Source organism: Pleurodeles waltl, chromosome 3_1 (genome assembly GCF_031143425.1).
Source record: "Pleurodeles waltl isolate 20211129_DDA chromosome 3_1, aPleWal1.hap1.20221129, whole genome shotgun sequence".
Taxonomy (NCBI): Eukaryota; Metazoa; Chordata; class Amphibia; order Caudata; family Salamandridae; genus Pleurodeles; species Pleurodeles waltl.
The window spans coordinates 837,345,793-837,366,595 of NC_090440.1; the positions used below are offsets into that span (position 1 = coordinate 837,345,793).

Here is a 20,803-nt window from a genome sequence, read left to right on the forward strand (position 1 = left end):
ATGGTGTCCCAGGAGAAGGGACCTTCGGTAATTGTCAGTTGGTCCAGAAGCACAATGGAGAGATGCATCCAGGGTTCAGGGCAAAGAGGGTTGTAGCAAGGCAGCTCAGCTGTGCTGTGAGGCCGGGCGCTGAATGACTTGCCTTTAGCACACTACGGCTACCTAATGCTGATTTCCACAGCAGAGTAGGACCCTGCAAGCCTTAGACCTTTTTTATTTTCCCCCATTTACCTATTTACATTGGGGGTTGGTATTGTGGGGAAAGGTAAAGGATACAATTAAGGGGTTCAGATAGTCCTGCACATTGGTAGAGGTGGGGGACAGAAGTACTTTTGAACACAAGAAGTTGTTTTTTGAGGGAAGGGGTAGAGGTCTCTGGTAACAGCTGCATTTGTCTCCTGTCCCTCGGCCTTTCAACACGGCTGCTATTAAACAAGATGCTCTCCAGTGTAATTTGCCATTTGCCAGGTTGATATGTAACATGCTGGTGATAACGAATGGGGGGGGGGAGAGATGTTGCTCAATCAAACCTTAATTATTTAAAAGTATTCAGTTAGCTAGAAACTAATAGATTGAGAAAGGGTGTTGCCAGCAATTTTCAAAGATGCTTGTGTTTCTAAATGTATTCCTCGACGTTAAAGCAGAAAAAGAATTCCCATCAGCCGTCTAGAAACCATGCATTCCTCAGATCGTCTGCTAGAGTTGGTAACTGACAAGACTGTTGTGTCTTTAAATATATGTACACAAATGTTGTTCATTAATATGTATTCACGACTCCAACAGTTGTTGCTAGTTCTAAAAGCCAATTTACCTGTCAGTCGACACCACAGCATGACACCTTAACTAATCCTGCCTTTAACTAAAAGCACATAGCATTATTAGATATGTAGTTTTGATTTTAGCATTATATCTACGAGATTGAAAATTCCATCATGCAAACTACAACTGACTACATACAATGTTAATAATACATTGTAAATATAATACACAGATACGCAAAATATTTTCCATTTTTAAAGGGTGGCATAAATTTAGCACTCTAACATTTTTGTGATTTACACAATATTATGTTTCAGCAGTGGCATGATAATTATTTTGATCGCTCTGATTGTGGTTTTTCTCTTAATTGCCAACACATGCCCTTGACTCGGCTTACTGTAACTATCTGATTGGTGAAAGAGACCTCATCAACTTAACCCAACTTAACCCAACTTAACCCATGCCTACCACTTAAAGCACCAGCTCCTGCAGAATGCTGCATTATATATCTTTATTCACGATGTCCATTCACCACATATGGCACCCACACACCTATGCTCCCTGTTAAAGTGTTGGCAGGTAAGGTCATACTGGTACCTCTTAGTCACCTGTATTGTAGTGGATGTATCCTTCTGTCTGCAGTATTGCACTTACTCCTCTATATCTGAATGCTTTAATGTACTCTATTTAGCACATTCCTCTCCTCTACATTGGGACGTGTTTGGATTTGGCTGTTCGTACTAACTTTTTGCAGCTTCATCGACAATTTCCTCATTCACAAAAAGCTACTTCTCTATCAATTAAACTTTGAGGATGCGGATTTTTACGTAGTTCACACTGATCTTTTTTGCCCAGCCCCATTTAGTTACCATGCAGAACAATACAATTTTATTACATGATTAAGATATATCTATACTCTGGTGTCTGTGCCGATTTTGCTAGTAGATGCATTCAGCACCTACTTGAACAGCCACCTAATCGTTCTTATTGTTGTGTTTCTTTTCCAGTACAAGTACAGGGACCTAACTGTGCGTGAGATCACAGGTGTTACTACTTTATACAAGGACCTCAAACCTATCATGGATGGATATGGTGAGTGCATTATTGTAGTGTTCTTGCACAGGTTGTTGTATTTGTCCTTTCGTTTAAAGCATCATTGTCCTCCGATGATTGGAACACGTATTTTACTGGTTATGTTTTTAGAAATTTATCTGAATAACTTTTGTGTTTTGGTGATGCGCTCTGATTGTTTCTGCTTTTCAGCACCCCTTCCTTTATACTTCCTGTGACCTAATGAAAGTGAATTCAAGGTACTCTTAAAGGCAGAATATAGCAGTACCACAGGTATACCTAGTTAAGCATTCCATGCTGTTAGTTCAAGTGCAGGTGTCATCTTGATGCTCTTCTTCCTAATTATGACCTGAAATGTAAAGAAAACTTTGAGTTTTTTTCCTTCACCGAAGTAATTTTCCCTTCATAGCGGCAATAAGTTGAACTTCCACCCTTTTTTTCCCTCCACAAGGACTTTAAGCCGAACTTCCACCTTCAAACATTGGGGTTGAGTTTCATGCTTCTACCTCCTTTGTATATTAACTGGCCTGCTTTGTCTTCCTTATTTTCTTACATTTTTCTAGCATAGCCCTCATTGAAGGTGTTCAGTGATCAGATCAACCCTTGTAACATAACACAGGCAATTGTAGTTATTTGGCAGAAGTGGTAGGTTTGAGGGGAGGAAGGCAGGGAGGAGTAGAAATCATGCATCATTACCCCACCAGTCTCTATAGAATGAGAATAGTATTGTGGTTTTAGATTTAGAAAGCAGATGGGAAGTTATACAAAACCGGAGCCCTCAGACAAAGCATTGGTTTCATAAGATCATTAGCACGTTATTGTAACCCCTCATGCATTTCAGATCTGTCTGTCTTAACTGCAGCTGGCCCTTCTGATCCGATGGAGTAGGAAAGGGAGTACTTCGGAAGTGTCATAAGCTTTAGACACTGAATCTTGCAGGGTACACAGATGATTGTAGACTCCTGTTCAAAAGGCAACACAGCAAACAGCCAGTGCTTATTTAAATAGAAACTCATGATTTATGAGAGCATGTATGAGGGTACTCTTTAATGGCAACCAAAAACAGAGCTGCTTTAAAGGAACTTTGAATCCCTGCCTAGTAAGGATGCATATGGCCACAATGCATCTCCCTGTGTCCTGCCTTGTGGTGAACGGGATCACAGCCACCAAACTTGCAGTATTTTTACAATTGGGTACAAAAAGAATCATGTACTCATAAACCTCTTACAACAATACTTCTTGTAGGAGGCTCTGTCCTGCTCAATGAAATCTGTCTCTCGCCACACCATGACCTTCAACTTTTTGAGCCCCATGCTATGGCAACAACACAACTGACATATTTTTTTAATTTATTTTTTCATATTTATTTATTTATTTAGATTGCCTCTTCCGCCCATAACTTCTCAGCTGTTATTCACATCACAGAACCCACACTATTAAAGATAACAATTCTGACAACATGATTTTGTCCCTATTTTTCCTTTCTTGCCACCACTCCCATCCTCTGGATTGGTCCTATCATTGTGCTGTCCAAATTACAGCTATCATTCCAGAAACCAGTCATTACTGGACAACCTAAGGTAACCAACCTGTTTACAAGAACCGTTCACGTATTTCCCGAACAAAGCTTTCCAACTGACTGCTGAAAGAAATTATGTCACGATATAACACTTGAATGTGGTGACACATGCTTAAATCTCCACACCTAGTTCAATGCAAGTACACTTGACATCCTGGAGCTCTGTAGTGTTAAGACCCAACCAGAAAGCAAACTTGGAAAAACAACATTGCAAATACAAATTAAATGACAATTTATCTGAAAAATCCACAGTCTTATCAGAAACTCACCATTATAAAAGACCCCACTGCTTGGAAGTCACCAACCAAGTTTAAGGGAAAAGTAAAACGCTTATAAAAGTGGTGCTCACTACACTGGCTCCTTTACTTTTCTCCAATGAAAAAATTTACCACAGTCAGACAGTATTTACTAGCTGACAAGACCAGCATACCTCTTTGTGACATTCACAAATAGCCATTGTTTCATTTCCTGGTCGTGAAAGGTCTAGATACCATCTTCAGAATCACTTTAATACTCTTCCTTTGCCATAGACATTTCTTTCAGCAATAATAATTCCCTCTTCACATAATTGCTGCCTCTAGTGGTCAGTATTGTAAATGCATCCCTAGCCCTATGGCTTTTCTTTCTTCATTTACAAACTTTATGCTGCCCTGCCTTGCCACAATGTTGCCAATTAAATTTCCCATCAATTTAAGTCACCAGGACCCACAGGAAAGCCCACCAAACCACACAGGGAACCTCAAAGTCGACACCAAGCTCTTCAATGAATGGCTCACCAACTGCACTACTCCCACCAGAAACAAGACATTCAAACACAACAAATGACCCAGCTGGTACACTAATGACTTATGTGGCATTGCAAACAAGTGAAGAGAAAAAAGGCACTCGTCAAAAACACCACTGCAGGATTTACATACAAAGCCGCCCTCAACCTCTAACCTCCAAGAAGTATGTGCTGCAAATAAAAATGCTCTAACTCTGACCCGAAGCCAGCCCCAACAATGCCAAACAGCTCTTCACCATCTTCAAGGAGTTCTTTAACCCTGCAGCTGCCAACAACAACATCCCATCCCAAGCACTCTGCAACAACTGGTCAAACTTCTTCGAATGCAAGATTGCTGGGATCTACAACACATTCGACCCACAGCATACCAATACAGATGCCCAGCAGGACACTTCCCTTTTTGCCAAATAGCAGCTAAGCAATTGGAAGCTCCTCACAAATGAAAACACCACCGCCCTGATGAATCCCATTCACTAGGGAGCCCCCTCAGACCAATGCCCCACTTCATATACAAGCTTGGAAGAACCATCATCTCCCCCGCGCTTACCGACATCATCAACACCTCCATGTGCACCTCCACCTTCCCGCCTTGCTGGAAAAATGCTAAAGTCAACGTCCTTTTGAAGAACCCAACATCTGACCTCAACACCCTCAGTAACTACACTCCTGCTTTTTCCAGCTAAAGTCATGGAGAAAGCTATCAATGCCCAACTCTCAGACCACCTAGAACTCTAGCAGCTCCTAGACAGCTCTCAATCTGGCTTTCACACCTATCACAGCACAGAAACAGCCATCATTGCAGCCACGGATGACATCAGACGCTTTCTCCACCAAGGAGAAACAGCCGCACTCATTCTTCACAACCTCTCTGCATCTTCCAATACAGTATTCCACAACTCACTCTTCAGAAAGCTTCAGCACTTGGGTATCTGCAGACCGACCCTGAAGTGGTTATCCTCCATTCTCATGGACCGAACTCATTAGACCACCCCCACCTCCGATCTCAAGAAACTCATCAGAGCAGACCCACAAGGATTATCTCTTACCCCAACACTCTTCAACATCTACATGACACACCTCGCAGACATCGTCAGAGCCTATGGCATCAACATAGTATGCTATGCCAACAACATACAGCTCATCCTTTCCCTTAATGATGCAACCAGCACCGCCAAAGCAAACTTTGCCAACTGAATGAGCAACTTCGCTGCTTTGATGAAAAACAACTGCCTCCAGCTCACCACACACAAAACCAAAGTGGCTATCTTCGGCAACAATACCCCCCCCCCCTGCCAGGGGATGCCTCTTGGTGGACCTCTGATCTTGGCCCCTACGAACCATGCCAATAACCTCAGGATCATCCTGGGCACCAACCTCTGGATCATCCTGGGCACCAACCTCTCCATGAGCAGACAGTTTAATGCCATTGCCTCTTCCTGCTTCCACATCCTGTGAATGCTATGCAAGATTTCAAGTGGATCCCACTTTACACCAGACGAACAGTCACCCAGGCTCTTATCACAAGTAGATGTGACTACAGAAATGCCCTCTTCTTTGGAATCCCAGACCATGTTTTACACTGACTCCAAACCACCCAAAACTCCACCGCCAGACTGATCCTGAACATCCTGCAAAATAACCTCATCTTTCCACACCTCAGCAATCTCCACTGGCTCCCAGTCCGGGAAAGATGTAGGGTCAAGCTAATCACCCGCACCTATAAAGTGTTCCACATCACCGGTCCAGTATACCACAACCACAACTTCAACTTCTACCAGCCCACGAGACACCTTCGATCTGCATCCCGCCAAGAGCACACCTACCTCACACCAAGAAGGCCAGAAGCGGAGGACACTCCTCATACCTTGCAGCCAAGACCTGGAACAACCTCCTGCAACAACTCAAAACCTCCCACTTCCTCATGGCCTTATGAAGAAACCTAAAGACATGGCTCTTCGAGATGGAACAGGCATGATCTACTCCTCCTCACTCAGGTCTTTCCTACTCAGTGCCTGGATACCCACTCGGGTGACTAGCCATGCTCTACAAATCCACATAACATAAAGCTAGTCCCCTTATAACTCTAAGCTTATAACTCTACGCTTGCGCAGCCACCAACATCTTTTACTACTTTGCTAATTGCCATTCACCCACAGATGCATAACTGAGACTGAGCCCAATGATTCTGTTGATCATGTCCACTCAGATTCGTGACAGCAGAAACCTCTGTATTCTCATTCTCTTGGATTTGTCTTCAGAAGTGTCGATTACCACACCACATTTCCTTCCTCACCGCTTACAAGATGTGTATCTACTACTCAGTGCTGTAATGGTTAATTTAATTCTGTATTGCAGACAACAACAGTTGCTTATGCGACTCTCTAGCCCCTCCTCCCCTCCTGTTCTGAAAGTGGGAAATCTCCTATTACCACCACTTGAACCGAGTGATGTATGATTGTTCATAGAAAAATGAAAAACCCTTCACTAATGAAAAACACTTCACTAATGAAGACTGTCCACACACCTGTGCACGAGTGACTGATTATTGGTAACAATAAACATCCTAGGATTGATTATTAGGGAGTCCCTAAGTGCAGACGCATATGGCAGACTTGTAAATTGATTTGCAAAGGGTGCAAAAGTTCACCACAATTCAGGGTTGCATACCCTGGGATGTGAAATCTATATGGAAATAGCATATGATTTCACCCAATAGAGTTTGAGTTGACCTGGTGAAAATTACAGAGGCCAACACTTATGTGAGGCACAACGTACACCCAATTTGTAATCCTGTTTCCAATGCGAGTGGGAGTTTTCACCTAAAACAGGATTACTTCTCAGATTATAATCAGGGCCCTGCATCTAATATCCTGATCCAGTTGTGAATGTCTGTAGTATATACCAGATTGAGGATTTAATGCTATCCACTAGGAGGCACTAGTAATGAGCTCTGCATCTCCAAGTCACAGATGGGGAAAATATTTGGGGAAACTAAGATGGATTCTCATATGCTCAAGATCTTTTGGTTGGTGCATCCACCACAGCCATACCAGTACTTTGCATAGTTATACCCCTTTGGGTCTGCATTGTCCCACTTCCAGATGATGGAAAGTGAGGGCACCAGCCACAATGACCATTCAGGCTATGAGGTAGGTGCTGTATTTGACTCTTGTGGGTTTTAGGCTGTTACATGTTGGTGGATTTTGCTGTGGTATCAGTGAAGTGGGCTGTCCCAACATTGGTGAATTAATATGGAAAAGAAGGGCTGCAGAGTAAATCAAACGTTTTGTATGCCCTGTCATATGAAAGTTAGATTCCTGACATAAAAGGCTTTCCCTTGCAGGGTCCATTTGGAGACCGTGGCCTTCAGAGTGCCAAGTTTCTGAACATGTAGTAATGTGGGGCTTATGGGCCATATTGCAGAGGTGGTATAGTGTATGAAGCCGGCAAGGAGTTTGCTGAACATCACAGCCTTACAGTTTGAGGGCATTAGAGCCTATGAATATCATGCTGGTGTGGAATTCAATACTTACCCAGGGGTAAGTTAATTCTTCAAAGGTGTTACTACAGAGACAATGGAACTCTGGTGAGAGACCATCCGAAGTTAATACTAGTGTAAGCCCATATGAATGGATTTGTCATATGATGGTTGTAAGAACCCCTTTAAGAGGTTCACGGGGCAAGCAGGGCTTACTGGGCCCAACTATGTGGCTTGGGATGGCGAGAAGTTCCCGATTCTGATCCCTCATCCGGGATAGATGTGTTGCGGGTTCCCACAGCAGCCTCACTCCTCTGATAAAGCTCTAGAACTCTCCATACTTCTGGTGAAACCCTCTGGCATACAGGGTCACTGCGTCCCTACTGTACGTGGGCACCGACCCGCTCAGCACAGCAGTTGTCTGCAGGACATCCCTTCCTGTCGTACGGGGTTGCCAATCCTGAGCTGCACACAGGCTCTGACCCAATCGGTACAGCTTTCAGTAAAGTTCATGTATAAAGCCCCTCTGGGCCACCAGTCCTTAGCTGTTCTCTGACCCAATCAGCACAGCATTCACCACAGCCCACTTCACTGTGGCCCTCTCCTTGCATACCAAGTTTGATGACTTTCTCCTGCACACAAGCAACAACCTGATCGGTAAAGCAGTCATTTCCTTACACCTCGCAGTGGGTATCCACAAGATTCTTCACTGGACCTCACACCCTCCAATGCTCTTCTCTTCTCCACAGGGAACACTGGTCTTGACAAGAAGGAAGATGACCTTGGATTCCCTAGGTGATGTGGGTGATGTCCTCTTACTCATCAGGGAGAATAGCAGGCCTTGGCCCCCAGTCCTGGTCACAGGCAGAAGTCTTGCACAGCTGCCCTTCTCACGCAGCCCGTCTGGCTGCTTGGCAGATGAGTTTTTGAGGTCTCAAGCTCACCTTCTTATAATCCATTTCTAGACACCAAATGTGATGTAAGGTCTGATTCTTTGAAATTTATTTTGAGGGTGTCCTTTTTTTTTTTAAGTGCCCACTCTTCTGCTCTCTTATTCATCTTTAAAGCAGACAGTCTGTCATAGCAGGAGTGAATGTGAAGCGGATAGCCCACAACAGTTTATGGGAGTGACCAGAGTACACACCTGGATGTCAACCACAGTGATATATGTATCAAAAGGATAGCCAGGGTCCCAGTCCTACTCTTTATGATTCTCTCATCAGCCCCATCTTTTTCCTGAGTTGTGCCCAGGCCCCTTCCTTGTGACCACTTACTGAATTGAACAGCACCCTTTAATGTGTGCAGGTGAGGTTTGGCACTCCCCTCTCCAGTGTGTCCCACCCCACTTATGGGAATGCAGCAATACACATTTGTTAAAGGGGGGTGGGGGGAGGGGTGTTATTTCTTTACCTCCACGCCACGTTTCACCATGGAGGCCTGGGTGTCCTAAAATGGAACCCATGGTCTGCCAGGTATTAACCCTTCACAGGCACACAAACAACCAGTGCATGCATACCGAATACGCACACTGCACAGCACAATATCTTTCCTGTACTGTACCACTCATAGGCATACATACATCCAGTCCATGGATTTAACATGCACATGGTTCACCCTTCATGTATGGTGCCATTCACAGGTGCATGTACACATAGCACATGTGTTGGGAATGACCCTTTTTTCAGGGTTGCCCCCAAGCCTTTTGCATCTGACCTCCTGTTTTTGATTCTGTGCTCAGTTTTGTTTTTGCTGGCTTTCGGACTCTGGGCACTTTACCACTGCTGACCAGTGCTAAAGTTCAAGTGCTGTCTGTCTACATAGTATTGGTGATTAGTTTATCCACAATTGGCATATTTGCTTTACCAGTCAGTCCCTAGTATAGTGCACCATGTGTGCTTTAGGCCTGTAAACCAAATGCTAATAGTGGGCCTGCAGCACTGATTGTGCGACTCACATGAGTTGCCCTGTAAACATGCCCTGTAAACCTGCCATTGCTGTGTCTGTGTGAATAGTTTTAAACTGCCATTGCGACCTGGCAAGTGCGCCCACTTGCCAGGCCCACACCTTCCCTTTTACTACTTGTAAGTCACGCCTAAAGTAGGCTAAAGGCAGCCCCATGGGCAGGGTGCAGTATAATTATAAGATAGGACATGTACTGGTGTGCTTTCCATGTCCTGATAATGATATTGCTAAATTCGATTTTCACTATTTCAAGGCCTATCTTTCCCCATATGGTAACATGGAGATTGCCTTGAAATATTTTAAGTGTAATTTCCCATTGGGAGCAGATAGAGTAATAGGTGTGGGGTCTCTAAACTCACAATTTAAAAATACATCTTTTGGTGAAGTTGTTTTTTAAAATGTAAGTTTGAAAATGCCACTTTTAGAAAGTGGGCATTTGCTTGCTTAACCATTCTGTGCCTCTGCCTGGCTGTGGAATACACGTCTGGGTCAGGATGACAGTTGGACTGTTTGTGAATTCACTCTCGACAGTCTCACAAAGGGAGCTCAGGTGTGCCCTGCATATTCTGATTGGTCTTTCTGAACTAGAGTGGCGGGAGGAGCTGACACTTGCACCTGAATGGGGCTGTTACTTTCCTTATACAAAGCAGCCTCCAGCCTACTGCAGTGTGTCTGTGGCCAGGGCAGGAAAGGCAGGGTCTTACGCACTACAAAGACTTCTCTTTGAAGTTTACCTACTTCAGAGACAGCAATGGTATAAGTACTGGGCCTCTGACCCCACAACGTTGGAACCCTTCTGGACTGAGGACATTCTGCCAGGAAGAAGAGCTGGATGCTATAAGAGGGACTACTATGCTGCCTGTTGTTTTGCTGTGCTGGCTTGCTGCCCGCTGCTTCTGGCCTGGTAATGAAAGCACTGGACTTTGCTTTCTACATCCTGCTTCCAGAGGTGCTCCAAGGACTCTGACTGAGCTTGCCTCCTGTTAAGAAGTCTCAGGGACGTCAAAAACATCATCTGCTAGCACCTGAGCTGTCTTGCTGAGACTCCCAACTCACCCAGTGGTGCCAAATCCAGCTCATGATCATACATTACAAGAGCAACCCAATTGTTCATGTGAACCTGAGTGTAAATACTAAAGCTTCATACATTTGTACATGTGAAACTCATTCAGTCTATGTAATCGGGCAGAGAGTACTGCTTTAGAATTAATGTAGACTTATAACAGTAGTTTGAACTCTCATATAAGTATGGTTTATACTATGTATGGTGAGTGCCCAATAGAGGAGAATTTATATCGAGAGAGACTTTTTGAAAGTATAAAAAAAAATATTAAAGGCAAACAGTACCTGAATCCTTCACATGAGTCCAAGTGATATCTTTTATTTTAGAGACAGTAAGTAGGGAAAGAATATCATATTATATGGCAAAACATAACAAAAAAACAGTACAGTGAAAGAAAAGTGCACCCCAAGTGAGAACAACAACCTAAAGTACATAAAAGTCAGCCAAATATATTAAGAAAGGTATAACCACAGGGAAGTTTCCTTGTGGAATAAGTTTGTCTAAGGTCTGTTTTTTTTCTTTTGATATATGTCGATGGCGTTTCGACCACAACATGTATACAGGGGTCTCATCAGGACAAACAGTGACCTGAGAGACTAAGATGAAAAGATTGCATTGTTAGAAAAAAGAACAACTGCAAAAATGTAAAGGAGAAAAGGATTTGTATGCTCTGATTACCTTCTATAAACCTAACAATCTTAAGTAAGTTTCAGGAAAACAGGCACATTCAGCTGAGTATGAGGTACTCTGTGTAGAGGTGAGTATGATGTAATTATTTGTACTTCAAAGGACACATCTTTGAAAAGAGAAATGGATTGGAAATTAGTGCCCAAAAATAGCAATAAAGGTGGTAAAGTGTGGCTAGAGTGTGGTCTACTCTACTTTCAATTCAGGCCGGCAGCAGGAGAAAATTGACAAAGTTAAAAAAGACATTAGAAATTTCAGTAAGGAAAAAAACATATCCCTACCTCTTAGATGACTTTTACACACAGCCCCGCTAAAAACGCTACCTGGGGTAGATACAAAGATCAAAGACTGGTCACCTGTTCTGAATCTTCAGAGGACTGATAGTTCAAAAGACCCTGGAGAAGGTACCAGCAGTACTATTTCAAACTTTAAACCTTTTTTAGGGAAACCCTCAAGAGACTGAGACAAAAACAGGGGAAACCGAGGGCGGCAATGGAATCAGTGTCCAGGGGACCGCAGACTCTGAGACTCACACACGCTCACAAGGCACTGCACAACATCGGACCAGAATAGCTCAACAGACGCCTCTCCTTCTACACCCCGACCCAACAACTTCGCTCCGCCGACCTTGCCCTCGCCACCGTCCCACGCATCTGCAGAACAATCACCGGCGGCAGATCATTCTCGCACCTCACCGCCAAGAACACTCTTCCCACCCACCTGCGTCAGACCAAGGACCTCCTTACCTTCAGAAGACATCTCAAGACATGGCTGTTCGAACAGTAGTAGTCCCCACCCCACCTCCAGCGCCTTGAGACACTCACAGGTGCGTAGTGCGCTTAAAAAAATTCCTGATTGATTGATTGAGACAATACTACAAATGGGGTCCAGAAAATCTGAGTGTTTTGTCACAAGAGACTAATTCTACTGTAGATGAACAAATTCCAATTATGAGAGATTGGGAACAAACCCAGGGCCCAACCCAAGTTGAATGGGCTCCATGTGTACAGATATGTGTAGCTTTAGTATTTAAATCCAGTTCATGTGCCCATGGTATTGAGTTCTGGTGCAACCGAGAAGAAACAAGCACATAGGCTCCAGAGCGACTTCGGAACTGACACTCCTGTTTGACCAATTCCACAGTTCCGACGCAGCGCCTCCAAAGTCCTGACACAGCATGAGTCTTGAGTGCCCTGTCACTGACGTCTGTGATACCAACTCCACTGCAGTGCCTGTGGCCCTGTGGTGTGATTGGAACACCATGAAGTAAATGCCTTTGTGTCTTGACCTGCTGGATTCATTGACCCCCCCCCCCGCCTTGTCATAAGGAACCAACGCCTTGCCACAGACCCCTGATCACCTCCCCTGCAGCCATAAGGAACCAATGCCTCACCTCCCCTGCTTAGCTGTAAGGAACTGACGCCTCACCTCCCCAGTAGCAGTAGGGTTCCGACGCTGAACGGGCTTCAGCGATGCCTCTCCTACCTGACTTTGTGCAACATCTTTGTTTCCTAGTTTTTCCAAGGTCCTGTACCTGCGTTCTGTGCGCCTTTGTGACTGGCTCACACTCCCTCGCCAGTGGTGTCAGACTGTTGGGAACAACTCCGTCAAGCTCCATGATAGCCTCAGTTGGAGTAGTGTGCTTCTAAGCGCTTTACTAAGATTTAAAAATTCGTCCCTTCACTTGTGTATGTTGGAGTTTTGTCGTTTTGCTCTTGTTTTACTCAGATGAATATTGGTTCTTAGAAATGGGGTCTCTAGTTGGCAGTCAGTTTACACCCTGTCCAAATAGGGACCCTCACTCAGGTCATGGGAAGGGAGTTACAGGAGTTACACACCTAAGATAACCCCTGCTCGCCCCTTTGGTAGCTTGGCACGAGCAGTCAGGCGTATCTCAGAGGCAAAATGTAAAGTATTTGTACCCACACAGTAACACAGTGAAAACACCACAAAAGTACCCCACACCGTTTTAGAAAAAGAATCAATATTTAACAAGACCAAAACGACAAAATCCAACATAAACAAGAAACGATATAAATTTTTAAGTTTGAGTGTTAATCCATAGGAAGAAATGCTTGCATTGTTTTAGCACAAAGTACCTGGTGTGCATCTGAAATAAAGCCACAGGTGAGGTGATGCGTCAGAAAAGCAAGCGATGCATCCATTCCTTACTTGCAAGTGAGGCTGTGCTTAGATTTACGTCCCCCCTCCTTGCCGGGTAGTGATGTGTCGATTATTTCTCTGCAGGACAACTATGCCTCAATTTCTGTCCATGCAGCCTCAGTTCCTTGCGCTGATGTTGAAGATTTGATACCTCGTAACGATGCGTGGAAAATTGAGATGCATGGCAACAATGGATCTGCACTGAAGCAGGCAATGCGTCAATTTCACTAGCACTGTCGATTTCCCCTCCCTCCCCAGTTGAAGCATCAACTTCCAAGCGCCCAGGGAATGGATTTTGCACCACTTGGCAAATCATGACTCTCAGCAGAAGACCCCAGTGACTGGCAGATGAAGTCTGTGATGTGCCTGAGACTTCACAACAGGAGACAAGTTCAGTTTAAGCCTGTGAAGAAACTCTGAAAGCAGGATGTAGAAATCAAATTCCAGTCCTGTCACTCCAGTGGGAGAAGTAGCAGCAGCAGGCCAGCACAGCAAAGCAACAGGCGGAGTGGCAAGTCCTCATCAAGTATCCAGCTCTTCTCCTTGGCAGAATGTACTCAGTCCAGAAGTGTTCTGAAGTTGTGGGTCAGCCTTTGATTTCTGCCTTTGAAATAGGCAAACTTCAAAGGAAAGTCTTTGCACTGCACTAGGCCTTGCCTCTCCCTGTCCTGGCCCAAGACACACTCCAGGTGGTTGCAGACTGCTTTGTGTAAAGACCACCCCATTCAAGTGCAAGCGTCAGCTCTTCCCTCCACTCTAGCCCAGGAAGACCCATCAGGATATGGATTACATACCTCCGCTCCCTTTGTGTGACTGTCTAGAGTAAATTCACAAACAGCCAAGGTGGATTAAGCACACAGGAGCTGAACTTTCACTGAGCAAACCCATAGGCCTCACTCCAGTAATACTGGTTAAAAGGACATGTTAATTCCTACTGCCAATGCTGCTTAGGTCCAGGTGAAGGCAGTAGCCTCTCCGCACTATGAGGGTAGTGCTTTGGGCCCCTCTTGGTCCAACAATCAGTGAAACAGGCCCATGTCATGGTTCACATGCATAATCCATGTTTACCTATGACAACGAAAATCTGCATTGGGGATCCAGATATCAGTACAGTTGGGCACTCAGGTGAGGGGTGCACACCCGTTACCATGCAGAGGACTCTTGCGCCCTAACAATGGTATTTTTCTAAACATGGTTATTTTGTCTTCAATGGACTATCCTACTGTTGAGACCTGAGGCAAAGTTGGTCCTTCAATTTGAGGACTTGTATGTATGTACCTGATATCAGCATTGCCTTAAATGACTAGACCTACCCACAAGGTTTTCGACGGTTGTTGAGATTACCTAATAGGATGAACCAAAATTGGAAGTAACTTGAATTTTTCACCACCTTTCGTGTTGGCCACCTTGATGGGACTTGCACATGTGAAGCTGTGCTATTGTTTTTATTTGTAGCACAAACGTGAGCAAGAAGAGGATGTCTCAGCATGTCATATTAAATTAAAAGCTCCTTAAGCGCCGTACTACAATATGAAAGCGTCAACGCGGGTGGTCACTGCAGACGATTTTGCCCTAGATTAAGGCATAGAGGGCTTTGAGAACAGCAAGCCAAAAAGAGATAGGTACGGTAGGCTAGGTAAGAAATGTAATACCTTCTTTCAGGACACGCACTCAACACGTCGCAAAACATTACGGGAAGTAGCTAACCTGGCAAGACGAGCCGTAGAGGCAAGGTCAGACTCCAGAGTAGGAGGAAACGCATGCAAGCTGTTTTCATGTCGAGGTTTCTTTTCAATTTGGACACTTCCTTAGTCATTTAATTCTGTTCAGTTTCTTGCATGAAAAATATACCATGGTATTTACGAAGATTGAAAATATTCAATTCGTTGTATCGTTCCGAGATTACGTAGAAAATGTTTGCTTTTCCTCCAGGATTCTTTTTTTTTTTTTCTCTTGTTTACTTGTCTTTAACAATTCTTTACAAACCAGCATTGGCAAAACCAGTAGCTCAACGCTAGACTTGAAGGCACAGCTAAGGCTTGTTTAGTGTTGGGAACATTGTTCCAGATTACAAGGAATAAGGCAGGCTAGCAAGCCACCTATCCGGAGGGTTGGTTTTAACAATGCAAATCATGTATCTCGCATCAAAGAGTTGCGTGCATTCATTTTTTCACTAAGGGGAGTAAAATAACTCTTGTAAGTGAAGCTGACGGATTTTTCTATCAAATTCTGTCTTCCATTTTAGAATTGTGGGGCTGTTGTTGTTTTATAATTAAAGAGAAAATTGCACCAAACCCTATTTTGTGGACAGCTAATGGTTTACAATACAAAACCGCTGAATCTTTCAGTTTTTATTTTTTCTGTACAGTTTCTGCTTTTGGCAAATTTAGCATCTGAAAGTTAATGCTTCACAGCAATCAGCTAGCATATTTCCTCCTCCTTGCCGTTCTCTGCCACATTTAAAGTACTCCACATGCGATGACAAGTGCTCCACAGAAAGCAGCCGGCTAAGTTACATCTCTTACACCATAAATTTGTGTCTACAGTGTTTTTCTTTGCCAAATCTTAGTGCCCTTCTGTGGAGTGGATACTTTATTAGTCATCATGAAAAATTGTCGAGACTCCTCATACTTTCATTTGGAGAACGTTATGCACTATTCTCACAATGTGCTTATTTTCCCCAACTTGATTTTCAACTGGACGTATACTCCTCTTTGATTCAATTTTCAATCAGCTTAGCTTGTTTCTTTACTGTATTGTTTCTCTAATTTAAAGTTGAGTGGTGCTTTGTTACTTTAAGGATTTAGTACGTTTTTTTTTATATTCTCATCTGTTAAGATTTGAACTAGGGTTGTTATAATGTTTTATTTCTGTATATTTGTTAAACGTTTGAAAAATTGTGAAAGTCGGATGTAACCATCTGTAATGTTTTTTCAGTTTTCAATGATGGGTCTTCACGAGAGCTTGCAAGCCTTGTTGGAACCATTCCTGTGCCTTACAAAGGTTGGTGTTAAACAGTATTTTCCATCCTAAATGACGATGATTGTGTATTTATTCCACTTAACTTTTGAATTTTCTTTTCCAAGCAGAGGGCATGCTATGCAGGCCGAAAATGATTTCTTTTGCTTTAAGTGCCTCACTAGACCTTCTCCTCTTCGCAGTGGATGTGCATGTGTTTGTGAAAGGTGGCACTCAGTACTGTTACACTTTATGCAGACCCGTGCCAAACCTAGAGCGCTCAAAGCCCCGATTTATTTTCACTCCTGATTTTTCCTTTAAACCTAGATAGAACATTGGGATGCAGTCTTATTTTAGGTTTGGCCATCCAGGGAAGTCTCAGGTGAAATGGTTACAGATCAAATGGTAAAAATGTAAAGAGTATAGTGCTGGGAAGTGTTTTAAGATTAGATGCTTCAGACCACATTGGATTCAGTGAAATAATCAGCTTGAAAGATTGCTTATAAAGTAAGATAGTAAAATAAGAATGGTGTGTTTTCACTGTAAGCAGAAAAAAATTGAAATATAAAAACGGTTAGCAAACCTAGTGTACCAATTAGTATTAAAACCAAGAGCAGTGATTTTTGTTCCTCATTTACTAATTCTAGCTCTGGTTAATGTGAACTGTCGTTATGTACTGCTGTGTCCCTTTGATGTGCCATTTAGCCTTCTGATGTCCATGCTGTGCTCATGGCTGATGACTGACCTTCTATACACGTTCATTCTGGCCCTCCACTGTTTAAGCTGCTAACCCTCTTTCAGCTCATTCTCCCACATCATACTCGGATATCACTTTAACAGTAGGTGTATCTTGCAGTTCGGTCTTTGCTACTCTGCCTGTTTAGTTAACAGTTTTTTTGCATTGGACTCATCAGCCAATGGAAATAGGATAGGAACTGCTTACCAAATGAAGATAGTTGATCCTGTTGAACCTGTTCTCCTGATTCTAGTTGCTGTGCCCAAATTCCAAATTGAGGTCTTGCCTTTAATTTCTTTCAGTGCTTTCATAGTTCTTGTTGAGAATAGAGATTTTCATCTAGCTATCTGGCCAGGGCTACCCACTTTGCCTCCTTTTGGTTTTGCCAGTCAGTTCTTTTCAGCATGCTGCTTTAACCCCTAGAGGGCCACGGACGTAATGGTTGCGTCCATGGCTGCGCCTCTCGGGTGCCACGGACGTAACCATTACGTCTGATTACCGGCCCTTGGGGGAAGTGCTAGCACTCCCCCCGAGGCCCGCCTCCCCCCTCCCAGGTCAGGGCTGGAAAGGGAATTGCTGAACCCTTCCACCCCACGTGATGTATAATGACATTAGCACGCAAGAGCGTGCTGACCTCATCAGAGGTCACCTCCCAGCGCGATTGCGGAAGAGAAATGCTCAGCATTTCTCTTCCACTCGGGAGGAGGGGGCCAGCAGAGACATGAAAGGAAAGGAAAGGCCTTTCCTTTCCTTTCATGTCTCTGCAAGCATTTCTGCTGCCTGATCGCAATGCCCACTAGACACCAGGGATTTTTTTTCTCTTTGAAACGGACATGAGGGGAGCGGCCCCTTGGACAAGGGCCACTCCCCAGGGGGGCAAATAATTTTTAGGCCATTTAGGACCCCCGGGAGGCCGAAAACCCCTAGACACCAGGGATCCATTTTTTTTCTTTTATGTTTAGGGAGTGACCCCTTCGACAAGGGTCGCTCCCTGGGGGGGGGGGTGATTGTTTTAAGGCCATTTCTGCCCCCAGGGGAGGAAGAAACCACTAGACACCAGGGATTTTTTTTTTATATTATACTTACGTATAAGGGGAGTGGCCCCTTGGGCAAGGGCCGCTCCCCAGGGGGGCCAAATAATTTTTAGGCAATTTCTGCCCGTGGGGGGGGGGGGGGGGTTCAGCGGCGCAGAAAACCCCTAGACATCATGGATAATGTTTGTTTTTTTGTTGTTTTTTTTCCATTTATGTGTGGGGAGTGACCCCGGGGGGGCAGAAACCACTAGACACCAGGGAATTTTTTTTATATTATACTTAAGTATAAGGGGAGCGGCCCCTTGGGCAAGGGCCACTCCCCAGGGTGGCAAATAATTTTTAGCTCATTTCTGCCCCCACCCCCCCCCCAGGGGAGGCAGAAAACCCCTAGACACCAGGGATATATATATATATATATATATATATATATATATATATATATATATATATTTTTTTATTTATGTGTGGGGAGCGACCCCTTAGGCAAGGGTCGCTCCCTTTCGGGCCAAATTGTTTTTAGGCCATTTCTGCCCCCCGGGGGGTGGGGGGGGGTGGGTGTGTGGGCAGGAGCCACTAGACACCAGGGAGGTTTTTATTTTATACGAACACATAAGGGGAGCGTCCCTTTGGGCAAGGGCGGCTCCCCAGGGAGGGCAAAATATTTGTAGGTCTTTTCTGCCCCCCCGAGGCAGATCGGCCTAATATAATTAGGCCAATCTGCCTCCAGGGAGGGCAGAAACCTCTTTATTTTGTATTTACTTTGTTTTTATGTATGGGGAGCTACCCCCTAGGCAAGGGTCGCTCCCCTGGGGGGGGGGGGAGGGAGGGGGGCAAATTGTATTTAGGCCATTTCTTAGGCCACCAATGGGGTCAGAAACCACTAGACACCAGGGATTAGTGTGTGTGTTTTGTTTGGTGGGGGGCTGCCCCTTGGGCAAGGGTCGCTCCCCATAGGGGCACATTACTGTTGGCCATATCTGCCCCCCTTTGCGGCAGTTTGGCCTATTTTTGAAAGGCCCATCTGCCCCCAAGGGAGACAGAAAGCCCACCAGAGAAGATTTGTTTTCAAAATAGGAGGGTGGGGGTATGGCCAAACCCCCACCCCAAATACATGGGGCCAAAGTACTTCTGCCCTCCACTGGACAGATTGGGCAATTACCCTCGATCTACACCCGGCGGGGGGGCAGAAAGTCTACTAGATGGCATGGAATTAAAAAATAAAATTAAAAAATTGTGGGGTGATGACTACCAACCAGTATGGGCCTGGTTATGCCCCTTACCCCAACTGAAGGGGGTAACCGTCTTTCAGCTCTCTCCCGCACACTAAAACATCTTATCCCACGGCAAGCAAGAAGACAATTGATTATTTTGGGTTTTGGTTTTACATTTGGGCCATGAGAGCTTGGTAACTCTCAAAATCGTCCCACTTGGAATGGTGAGGGCTGCACTTTTTTGACTTTGGGACGCTGCCATGTAGAAAAATCCACAAGACCCAGACACATCTGAAAAGTAAACATCTGGTTGATTCCAGGGTGGTGTGCTTCACATGCACCGCACCATTTTCTTACCCACAATGCCCTGCAAACCTCCAACTTTGCTGGAAATCACACATTTTTCCCACATTTCTGTGATGGAACCTTCCGGAATCTGCAGGAATCCACAAAATTCGTACCACCCAACATTGTCTCATCTATACCGATAAAAATTCTGCTGCACTTGTCAGCCTAAAAATGTTTTTTTTTTCAAACTGCCCTTTTGGATCTGCTTTAGTTCCCCCTCGATTTTGACATGTTTTTAGCTCTTCCCTGTCACAGGCACTTGGCTCACCTACACAAGTGAGGTATCATTTTTACCGGGAGACTGAGGGGAACGTTGGGTGTCCCGGTGCGGTGATCCCACACAGAAATGTGGGAAAAATGTATTTTTTGTTTTTTTAGCTAAATTTTAGGTTTGCTGAGGATTCTAGGTAAGAAATCATTGTAGGATACACAGGTCACACCTCCCTGGACTCCATCGGGTGTCTAGTTTTCAAAAATGTCTGGGTTTGGTAGGTTTCCCTAGATGGCTGCTGAGCCCAGGACCAAAAACGCAGGTTGCCCCCCCCCCCCCCCCCAACCCCCTCCCAAAAAAAAAACAGGTAGTTTTGTATTTGATAATTTTGATGTGTCCAGATAGTGTTTTGGGGCATTTCCTTTCGCGAGCACTAGGCCTAACCACACAAGTGGGGTACCATTTTTATCGGGAGACTTTGGGGGGGGGAACGCTGGGTGGAAGGAAATTTGTGGCTCCTCTCAGATTCTAGAACTTTCTGTCACCAAAATGAGAGGAAAAAATGTTTTTTTTGGGCCAAAGTTTGAGGTTTGCAAAGGATTCTGGGTAACAGAACCTGGTTAGAGCCCCACAAGTCACCCCCATCTTGGATTCCCCTAGGTGTCTAGTTTTCAAAAATGCGCAGGTTTGCTAGGTTTCCCTAGGTGCTGGCTGAGCTAGAGGCCAAAATCCACAGCTAGGCACTTTGCAAAAAAAAAT

At 44.5% G+C, this 20,803-nt stretch overlaps 1 protein-coding gene across 2 annotated transcripts in view; it reads left to right on the forward strand.

The window, feature by feature from the left end:
- TSG101 (tumor susceptibility 101) overlaps positions 1-20,803 on the forward strand; it is a 175,036-nt gene that overhangs the window by 20,003 nt on the left and 134,230 nt on the right. For both annotated transcript variants that reach the window (XM_069223750.1, XM_069223749.1), the window contains exons 2-3: positions 1,767-1,851; positions 16,484-16,549. In XM_069223750.1, coding sequence (XP_069079851.1) covers positions 1,767-1,851; positions 16,484-16,549 — 151 coding nt within the window. The remainder of the gene's footprint in view (positions 1-1,766; positions 1,852-16,483; positions 16,550-20,803) is intronic.